Below are 10,583 nucleotides of genomic sequence, written 5' to 3'. Positions count from 1 at the left end.
ACCTTTTTCCTATATAAACCCCTAACCCCTGAGCCTCGTGGTCAATTCCACTATCTCCTGCGTGAGATTGGGTGTCAAACCAGAGCTCCAAAATTAAACGGCCTCATGTGTGTTTACATCAAGATGGTCTCTCGTGATTCCTTGGGTGCGCGTCCTCCCGAGACTTGAGCTTGAGTGGGGGTCTTTTAGTCTCTTTTTTATTTTATTTTTTCCTTTTTTTTTTTTTTGAGATAAGATCTTGTTATATTGTCTGTGCTGCACTTGAACGTCTGGGCTCAAATAATTGAAACTTAAACTACTTTTAAGTATGTAGATACCAGTTTAAAGTGCTTTTCAAAACTAAAATTCCCACATATCCTTGAAAATACACTTCAGGCTCCTCATTACTTTGAACTTTCCTTCCCCTACCTCTAGCCCTTTTAATTTTGCAAGATTAAAGCATTATTGCATTAATTTTGCAATATTAAATTTGACATTTAATATATCTAGATTTTAGATCCCAGTTTACCTCTGTCATTAACTTTGCTCAGGTTGTTGTTGTTGTTGTTGTTAGCCAGCCTACCTTTCCCCAGCATCTGTCTGGCTTAGAGGATTTTTCTGGCAGCTAGTGTGTGATCAAAACTAAGTATGGTCAGCTGTTTGCTACACAGAAATTTTTGGGTGAAATTGATAAGGTTTAGTCTAATTCCAGTTGAGTGAAATTTCTAGACATTTATTCATGAATTTGGGCAGTACGGTAGAAAATGTGCATGGTTTCAGATAAGGAGAAAAGGTACAAAGGCACTCTTTGGGAGGAAAGGATTGAAAACCACTCACACTAGTGTCCTGGTGGGTCCTGTGTTGGCTGCTAAGGCTGTGATGTTAGCATTGCCTGCATTTTGCATGTTCTGACTATAGGCCTGCTGAATACATCATTTCTCCAGTAGGAAACTTGGAAGTGTTGATGGTATACAGAGGAAGAAACTGAGGCCTCAGGTCACTCAGCCTCTTCAAGATGGCATAGGGAAACAGTGGTTAGGCTCTGTCCCTGTAGGCCACAGCTGAACATGCTGACTGCAGAAAATTAGTTCAAGTACACAGAGAACTCTGTGTCCTTCGTGGGGATTCCTAACCGCGTGGACACGTTTGCTTTTATTTTCCTCATATACATCTGTTATTGACCTTTTGGCTGCACTGCTTGGGACATGAGTTGCAGATCTCCTAATTCTTTGTATTCCCCAAGAACAAGGAGGTCTCTTTGGTCTCTTTGCAGGACTACAGTTTAATTATCAAATAAGGCAGATCTAGCATGTCTACCATACTCCATTATCTAATACTCAAATTTTACCAGTCGTCCTGTGGCGCTACTTTATTTGTGGGGCTGGGAGATGGATCCTAGAACCTTCTCTGTCTCTTTTTCTTTTTCTTTTCTCTTTTTCTCTTTCTTTTTTTTGTTTTTGTTTTTGTTTTTTGTTTGTTTTTTGGTTTGTTTGTTTTTTGTTTGAGACAGGGTTTCTCTGTGTAGACTAGGCTGTCCTCAAACTCAGAGATCTGTCTCCTCTATCTCCCCAGTGCTGGGATTAAAGGCGTGTGTCACCTCTGCCTCTTAATTCTGTTTTCTAGCAGTTTTTCCTCTGGCCCAACGTCAAGCCCAGCATTTGCCTCTCCTGTCTGTCTGGACTCTCTTTAGAAGTCTTTGACCTTGTTTTTGGCAGCCTCACTGTTGTGTGAAAGCAAGGTGCCTTTGGCTTTGGTGGGATGAGAACCCTCCTCTGCCTCCAGGTGTGCTCCTCGGGCACCGTGAGCATTGCCTGGTTGCCACAGTAACCACTCACTGTGTGGTTGGTAAGAGACTTACAGTCACCTCTGTGTCTGTGCCCAAAGGTGCTACTCATGCCTTATTAGGCATTTGATTTGACTGCAAATGTCTTATTAGGGTGATTGTTTTCTGTATGTTGAAGTGTGTGTGTGTGTGTGTGTGTGTGTGTGTGTGTGTGTGTGTGTAGGGGGGGTTGTCTGTCTCTGGGTTGTGATTTGTAGTTCTTTCTTGAAGGTCAAATGCATTTTGTTTTTTGTCTCCATTTAGTCTCAAAGAAGATGGAGCAGGCGCCCCGTATGACAAGGACTCGACAGCCATTATAAAGCTGAATAATACAACAGTTCTTTATTTAAAAGAGGTCACAAAGTTCTTGGCACTCGTTTGCTTTGTCAGAGAGGAAAGCTTTGAAAGAAAAGGTAATTTTTGGTGTGATTTGAAAGCATTGCCTCAGTTCATACTGCCTCTGTTGCCTGTGTGTGTAGCCAGTGGATGTCCCCAAAGCCTCAACTTTAGTTACCAGGCCCTTGATTGGCAGGCCTGAGGCATACCCTGCATGAATGGGTATCTGGACCTGTCTGTCCCCTAGGCGTGTAGCCATGATAGAGATGAGGCGGCAAGAAAACCAGAATCCTCCCTGTTACCCGGCTATTGCAGCAGGAACAGGATTTCTTAGCCAGTGCTGCAGGTTGGGGCCTGTGCCTGGGTCACACAGAAGGTATTAGGCGAGCAATGTGACCATTGTTCTCCTGATTAAGGAAGCACACTAGCCATAGATGGCATTTGGCTTCTGCTTAGTATTCACACTCTTGAGTCCTGGAAAAACAGGGATGGTGCCGTGACCCACATGGTGAAGGTCTGACTGATTCTTAATGACACAGTCCTATAAGGGTCAAATCAGTTGTTGGTGATGGGTGTGAGTGCCTCTTTTAGGCAAAAAGCAATTAACTGATTTTATGAATGATGCTCATGTGGCCAGGGCTGGGTATTGGTAGCCAGGGAAGTAGTTTACTACTGCTAACAACGAGTCTGGGGTGGCTCAGGGCTTGTCTAGATGGCTAGACACCTAGCCTCTATCATTAGAGCTCCATGAGCAAAGGCCAGCCAGTGGAAGGCAGTGGGAACAGACTCTAGAACTGCTTCTGTTCTCCTAGGAGCAATAACATTCACAGCAGATTAAAGGGTACACATCTTTAATCCCAGCACTTGGGAGGTAGAGGCAAGCGGAACTCTGTGAGTTCGAGGCCAGCCTGGTCTACTGAGCTAGTTCCAGGACAGTCAAGGCTACATAAAGAAACCCTGTCTTGAAAAACCAAAATAAATAAATAATTATGGAAAGCATAAAGAACAAAATGAAACTCTACACCTGAGGTAAGTCGTGTTACATCTCTGAGAGTTTTTTCCTTGCTCTCTTTTCCTTTCTTCATCCCCTCACTTGCAACAAAGCTGGCTGCCCTGTTGGGGTAGTTTTAGAGCTGGTTTTTCAGTTTCACAGTAACAAAGGTGATCTCTCTCTCTCTGTAGTTTATGTGTGTCTTGTATTCTTGTGTTATATGTGGTATATGTGTGTGTTGTATGTAGTGTATCCATATGTGGTATATATGTGTCTTGCATGTTTTGTATGAGTATGTTCTGTGTGGCGTAGGCATGTGTTGCATATGTGCCAGGGGCCAGCCCCCGTGTGTGTGGCGTAGGCATGTGTTGTGTATGTGCCAGGGGCCAGCCCCCGTGTGTGTGGTGTAGGCATGTGTTGTGTATGTGCCAGGGGCCAGCCCCCGTGTGTGTGGCGTAGGCATGTGTTGTGTATGTGCCAGGGGCCAGCCCCCGTGTGTGTGGCGTAGGCATGTGTTGTGTATGTGCCAGGGGCCAGCCCCCGTGTGGTCTTTTTTGTTGTGGGTTCCTCTTGAGGCAGCAGAGGGGGAGAACATCAAAGGAGGGTAAGACTTTTGTCTTATGAGATACCTAGGGTTGCTGTATAAGTTTTTATCTAAGTCTAAGTTACTTTGCTGCTTTAGCTGCCTCTGTGTTCCTCTGAGGCCAGAAACTGCACTCTTGAATTTAGCGCCTCATCCTAAAACAGCCAGGGATTAAGTAAAGTAGCCTTTGTTCTATCTCAGGAGGAATTTCGTGGCTCCAGCTTTCAGCCTGCTACTTGAAGTCACAGGAAGAAAAAAAGGAGGGGCACTTTGAAAAGTGAATTTATCACTCATTTCTAAGTTGTAAAAAGTTTCCTATGTCTGGGCAGTGGTGGTACATGGCTTTAATAAAGAGTTTCCTATGAAAGCTCTCTAAGAATAAGGGGAGCCAGGCAGTGGTGGCGCATGCCTTTAATCCCAGCACTTGGGAGGCAGAGACAGCCGGATTTCTGAGTTCGAGGCCAGCCTGGTCTACAGAGTGAGTTCCAGGACAGCCAGAGCTATACAGAAAAACCCTGTCTCAAAACCAAAAAAAAAGAAAAGAAATGAAAAAGGGGAAAAGTGGAAATACCCTATAAGCGGAGCAAGGGAAATCCGGGGTATTCTCTTTTTTCCTCAGCACTAAAACATCTTTCAGAATACATGATCGCATGGTAAAAAAGTTCATCACAAATTTACACATAAATTCAAACCATAAATCAAATAAGTTTACAGCAGAGTATGTTTACCTGCATATCTATTAGGAGTAATTATCTGGCTAAACATTCATCACATGTCACAGCTCTACAGTCATGGAGAGTTAAAAACCATAGCTAAGATATTAGTGAAGTTTTTTGAGATTAACTCAGTCAATATTTTATTTTCTGCTTTATTACCTATAATAAATCATAGTTCTCCCCCTTCCCTCCCTTAATGGTTTTATAACCTTTTGCAATGTGCTCTGAGTAGTTGAAGCAATTAACTGGTGACAGAAACTGAGTTCTCACTGCAGTTTTGACTATCAGAAAAGACCTAATGGCTGGGCAGTGATGGTGCACGCCTTTAATCCCAGCACTTAGAGACAGGCAGATTTCTGAGTTCAAGGCCAGCCTGGTCTGCAGAGTGAGTTCCAGGACAGCCAGAGAGCTACACAGTGAAACTCTGTCTGGAAAAACAAAAAAACAAAACAAAACAAAAAAGAACCTAATAGCAGTCCAACTATAAAAGAGCTTAATAAATACTGATATAATTTTAGGAATTCTTATAGGTTCATCATTTAAGAATGAAGAAGTCATCTATTTGTCTATATATCATCACTAAGAGACAGTGCATCTTCGTAGTTCTGCAGAGATCTGCTCAAAGGGGTGGGCTAATACCTAGTGATTATTATGAGTGTTTAATAGTAACAGGAAAAGCGTATTAATAGCAGGAATCGTTCCTAAAATGATTTTCTCCTGGGCCTTGCCTATGAGAGCAAATCTGTCATGGATTATTTATTAATCCAAAGCAGTCTCATCTCAGGAAGATCACCTGCTAGTTAATTAGCTTGTTCCTATGATGATTCCTGACATATGTTGTATTCTTGTGGTATATGTGGTATATGCATGTTCTATATATATTAGTATGCTATATATGGTATTTACATGTGGTAGGTGCAATATATGTATGTATTACGTGGTGTATTAGCGTGTTGTATGTGATGTATTTGTGTGTTATAGGTGCTGTATACATGCTGTGGTATTTTCATGTTAGGTGTGGTATATGCATGTGTTGTATATGGTATATTAGTGTGTTGTATGTGGTATATTAGTGTGTTAACTATGCCATATGCATGTGTTGTATAGAGTGTCTTTGGGTGCATACATATGTGTGGATGCATAAGAGCAGATAGAGCTCAGATGTCGTTCTCATTTTCTGCCTTGTTTCCTTGAGACAGAGTTCCTCACTAAAACTGGAGCTCACCATTTTTGGCTAGGCTGGCTGACTGACCCACTTCCCCAGAAGCACTAGTGGAATGCCTCAGCTCAAAAGGGTAGGCATGTTTTGGTGGCTTCCAGTGAATAGCAACAAAGTATCTTTCAGACTTTATGTTTAATATGCCATTTGCAGTATTCTTTTTTCTTTTTTTTTTTTTTAAAGATTTATTTTATTTATATGAGTACACTGTAGCTGTCTTCAGACACACCAGAAGAGGGAACCAGATCCCATTACAGATGGTTGTGAGCCACCATGTGGTTGCTGGGAATTGAACTCAGGACCTGGAAGAGCAGTCAGTGCTCTTAACTGCTGAGCCATCTCTCCAGCCCTTCCCCCCTCCCCTTTTCTTTCTTTTTCTTTTTTTTTCTTTCTTTTTTTTTTGTTGTATTCTTATCAATATTGAATTTTACTGTTTTAGAAAGTTGGTTTTCATTTAAATTTACATTCCCAGCCTCCTTGTGCGTCTGTGTTTGCTGATGACTAACAAACTGACTTCTGTATCATTCATCCTCAAAACTTTTTTTTTTTGTTTTGTTTTTTTTCGAGACAGGGTGTCTCTGTGTAGCCCTGGCTGTCCTGGAACTCACTCTGTAGACCAGGCTGGCCCCGAACTCAGAAATCCACCTGCCTCTGCCTCCCAAGTGCGGGGATTAAAGGCAGAGGACACCACTGCCTGGCTGTCCTCAAAACTTTTAAGAGTGTTCATCTTTCTTCCCCTATTTCCATCTTCTGGAATGAATACCAGGTTATCTATAACATCATGGGCTTCCTTTGGGAAGATAGACAGCAGGACTGGGCCAATATACAACAGTAGAAGCTTGCCTCTTGTGCATTATGCCATAGATTCAGTCCCTAGTACCGAGCATCCCTGTCAGCAAAGGAAGGTAGGCAGGGTTGGATTTGGTTTTACTCTCTAATGACACAGGTGATTTTACTCAGATCTGAAAAATATAAGTGCCTTTGTTACACACTGACAACACCAGTTCATGTTAGGGATAAAGATGTCTAGCTAGGGAGCACGGAGGTGGTCCTCCCTAGGGAAGAGCACACCCATCCCTTGTCCAGTCAGCCCTGAAAGCATGCGTACAGGTAGCATTGCACGGACTGCACAAGCCATGTTTAGGAACATATAAGCATATGCATATATGCATGGGATCACAATTAGTGAAAAAAGAGGCCATGGATTTGAAGGAGATCGGGGAGGGGTGCGGAGGGAGGAAAGGGTAGGGACGGATGTAATTAAATTTTAATCTACAGATGGCTACCGAGGCTCCTCTGTGTAGAGCTCAGTGTGTGTGTGTGCACATTCACATTATTAATCTCTTCCCATATTTTTTGTTGGTTGGTATTTCCTGTAGATTTTGGAAGCTAAGGAGAACAAAGGCCACCCAGAAGTGCAACCTCAGCTGGCAGCGGGTTCTAACGTTTAGTAACATTGGAGCTAGGCTAGAGAACTTTAAATAATCTCCAAGTGTTCATCCAGCTCCCCTTTGACATTGGGTCTGGGGACCAACCATCTTGTAAATTCGGTGGAATGAACTTGTGCACACCAGAAGGAGCCCCACATAGCAACGCCACCGTGTCCGCCCAGCTCAGACACTGAATGCTGTCTGTCCGTTTCCAAGGGGAGCTAGCCTCGTTCCGTTTAAGTACTGCCAGGTTTTCCACTACAAAGTTTCTAAAATTAAACGCTCGCACAACTCCGGTTGCTTCTTTGACCTTTAGCATTAATTTTAACATCTGACTGTGTGAAACTAATTTTAAGTAGAAACTGATCATGTAGATCTTTTTTTAGTAAGTTATTCCTGAAACACACTCTTGGATGAAAGGCAAGTTTTGTAGAATATTGTAAATGAACGAGTTGTTGAGTTTAATTTGGTGCTATAACTAAGAAATGTTGTGAAATGGACCCATTTAAAGTTTCATCTCTTGTTTTTGTTGTTGTTTTATTGTGTGTGTGTGTGTGTGTGTGTGTGTGTATTTTGTTGTTGATAGTGGTTTTTTTGAGACTGTTTCTCTGACTATCCTTGGCTGTCATGGAATTCACTCTGTAGACCAAGCTGGCCTCAAAGATCTGCCTTCCTCAGCCTCCCCAGTGCTGGGATTAAAGGCGTGTGCCACCAGCACTCAGTCCCTCATCTCATGTTTAATGTGTGTGCACGTTTTTGTTTGTAGTGGTGCCTTTCTCTGTTGTTTTTCTACCTTATTTATTTAATTATTTTTGAGGCAGGGTCTCACTATGTAGCCATGGCTAGCCTTGAACTCATATATAGATTCTGGGGAATTTAGGTTTTGGGGCTTATGAAGCCAGCCCTTTTTGGGGTGTGTGTGTGTGATTTAGGTTATCAGACTTACATAGCAGACACACCAGCTGAGCCATCTTGACAGCCCTTGATTTATCTTAAATTACCATTAGTCTTTAATCTGAATAATTAAGTAAGTACAGTTGAATGGTTTTTCAGACCTTTTTGAGCCATGGACGCCTTCAGAAATACTCTGGAAGCTTCTAGAACACTCCCCAGGGAACACCTACCTCACAGGACTGCTAGTCCTGCAATCTGGACCTGTTAAGTCTGGTTGGTCCTCTGCTGCCCCCTATTGGTGAAGGATGCCACAAAGGACAGAGAGTATTTCTAGTGTTAAGAGTGTTTGCTTGTCTTCCCCCGCAGGGCTTATTGACTACAATTTCCACTGCTTCCGAAAGGCCATCCATGAAGTCTTTGAGGTGAGGATGAAGATGGTGAAATCTCGAAAGGCCCAGAGTCGGCTACCCAAGAAGACAGGAGCCACTCCCAATGGGACCCCTAGAGTGCTGTTGTAGGGACTGTCAGGAACCTGAGCCGAGACCTTATTGGTTGAGGTCATCGAGACCTCAGCGAGGAGGCTGTTGAACTTTCCTGCACTGCAGGAGGGCTGGGACCCCGACTCATCTGTGTTAAGGAAGAAGAAAACTCACTCTTTTTAAAATAAAATAAGCACTTTGAAGCAAAAACCTGTACAATAACAGTGAGATCCACTGTACTGTCACTGCGTAAGTGTAAACTTTTATGTTGATAGAAAAACCCCTTGTGAGAACTGCCAGGAACTGTACATATTTTGCATTTTTTCATGTTTTTTTTTTTCTCATTGAGGTGAACTTTGATAAGATGACTTTTCTAAACTCTTTTCTGTACTTGGTGACAAGGACACGCATACTGTATAGTCCATATGGCAATCGGAAATTAATCCAATATATTGCTAAAGACTTTGTAAATTTGGGACTCTTTGCTGCCAGTTGTTGAAGGGAAATCATGTTTCAGTGGAGCAGCAACATTTCAGGGCTGGAAGCCCCAAACAAGAGCAATAAGAACTTCTCTATAAAAGTGTAACAGGGATTTTATAGCTGGACATTGGTGGTGTTTGCCTTTAATCCCAGCAGATGGATCTCTGAGTTCAAGGCCAGCCTGGTCTACAGAGTGAGTTCCAGGACAGCCAGGGCTACACAGAGAAACCCTGTCTCAAAAAAAAAACAAAACAACAAACAAACAAATCAGGAATTTTGTAGATAACTATTACTACCAAGTTTACCCACACGTTTGTGTCTCTGGCCACGCCTTCCCACTCATCCAGGCTTTATGAAACTCTTTACCTCAACATACCTTTGTAGTCACCTTATGCAGATGGGTGATTTCTTTTTTGGTGCAGTATTTTAGTGAACCTTTGGGACCAGATTTCTACAATGATGCCAACCAGTGTAGAGAAATAGAATGCTGTTTGAAGAGATTGGGACAGATAGCATTGATGTGTTTGGGAAAAAAACTGTAGAGGCACTACTGCACCTGCCAAAGAGGCTAAATTACATAGGCCAAGAGGGTTCCCTGATGTAGGCAGAGGCCGCTCAGACTAAAGATGCATGTGTACTTGCGTGTGTTCGGCTCCTGCGAATGGTGTGTTGATGCACTGTTTAAAGTCCTTCTTCAGGACCAGGTTTAAATGCTTCATGACCACAGGAGTGAAACAAAACTTTGGTGGCTTCAATGAGTTTAGTCCTTGGTGGCTTCATTTGTTACCTGGCTCATTCTTTTATCTGTGACAACACGCCTCATGTCCTCTGCCTGTCCCTACCAAGATCAGCTTGCCACCAACTTGCTCTGCAAGACAGAAGACACTGAAAGCCTGTGGCTGGTGGGAAAAAGGTGGCCTAAAGAGCTGTGTCAGTTAACCATGTGTGTGTTTTTTTAGATGGGTAGGGAACTGAGAATCCTAAATCTAGCCCTATTTCAAACCATTCCAAGGGTTAGCACTGTTGGGTAGGCGTTAGCAAAGTTTTTTTTTTTTTTTTTTTTTTTTTTTTTTTTTTTTAAAGCAGAGTCCCCTAGGGATGTCAAAACTGGCTCTCGATTTGTGTCTAAAGCAGGTTGTACCCGAAGCTCACTTCTTCCACACGACTTCTTCCCATCTTCTTGCTTCCCTTTCCCCAAATTCTTTATTATTTGAGACAGTGTATCTCTAAATAGCTCTGGCTGTCCTAGAACTCATTATGTAGAGCAGACTGTCCTTGAACTCAGAGATTCACCTGCCTCTGCTTCCCCAAGTGATCAAAGCCAAATACCACCATGTCTGGCCAGATTTTATACTTATGAAGCTAGTAACTGAAACTGGAGACAGATGGTTGAAATGTAAGATTCAGCCTCCCCGTAGTTTGTGCACTATTAAGGAGATTTCTAGTAATCATGATACCATGGCTCTTTCCTTATGATTTCTATGAAGAGACTTGAATGAGATGGTAGGAGCTTGGCTGGAGTTTTCCTTAATTTTCAGGACTATCTAGTGGCCTCTGTCAACAGGCTGGATGGAGGTTGGCCGCTTTTAAGAGTCTAACACCGGCCGGGCAGTGGTGGCACATGCCTTTAATCCCAGCACTTGGGAGGCAGAGG

General features: G+C 42.8%; 1 protein-coding gene across 3 annotated transcripts in view; it reads left to right on the top strand.

Annotated features, from left to right (window-relative positions):
- The window catches only part of Rragd (Ras related GTP binding D), a 42,273-nt gene extending 33,286 nt beyond the window's left edge, over positions 1–8,987 (top strand). For all 3 annotated transcript variants that reach the window (XM_031366435.1, XM_031366434.1, XM_031366432.1), the window contains 2 exons: positions 2,066–2,214; positions 8,337–8,987. In XM_031366435.1, the coding sequence (XP_031222295.1) occupies positions 2,066–2,214; positions 8,337–8,488 (301 nt within the window). In that variant the 3' untranslated portion in view covers positions 8,489–8,987. The remainder of the gene's footprint in view (positions 1–2,065; positions 2,215–8,336) is intronic.
- The last annotated feature ends 1,596 nt before the right edge of the window (positions 8,988–10,583 follow it).

Source organism: Mastomys coucha, unplaced genomic scaffold (genome assembly GCF_008632895.1).
Source record: "Mastomys coucha isolate ucsf_1 unplaced genomic scaffold, UCSF_Mcou_1 pScaffold14, whole genome shotgun sequence".
NCBI classification, from domain to species: domain Eukaryota; kingdom Metazoa; phylum Chordata; class Mammalia; order Rodentia; family Muridae; genus Mastomys; species Mastomys coucha.
This window is presented reverse-complemented; position numbering and strand designations above follow the sequence as displayed.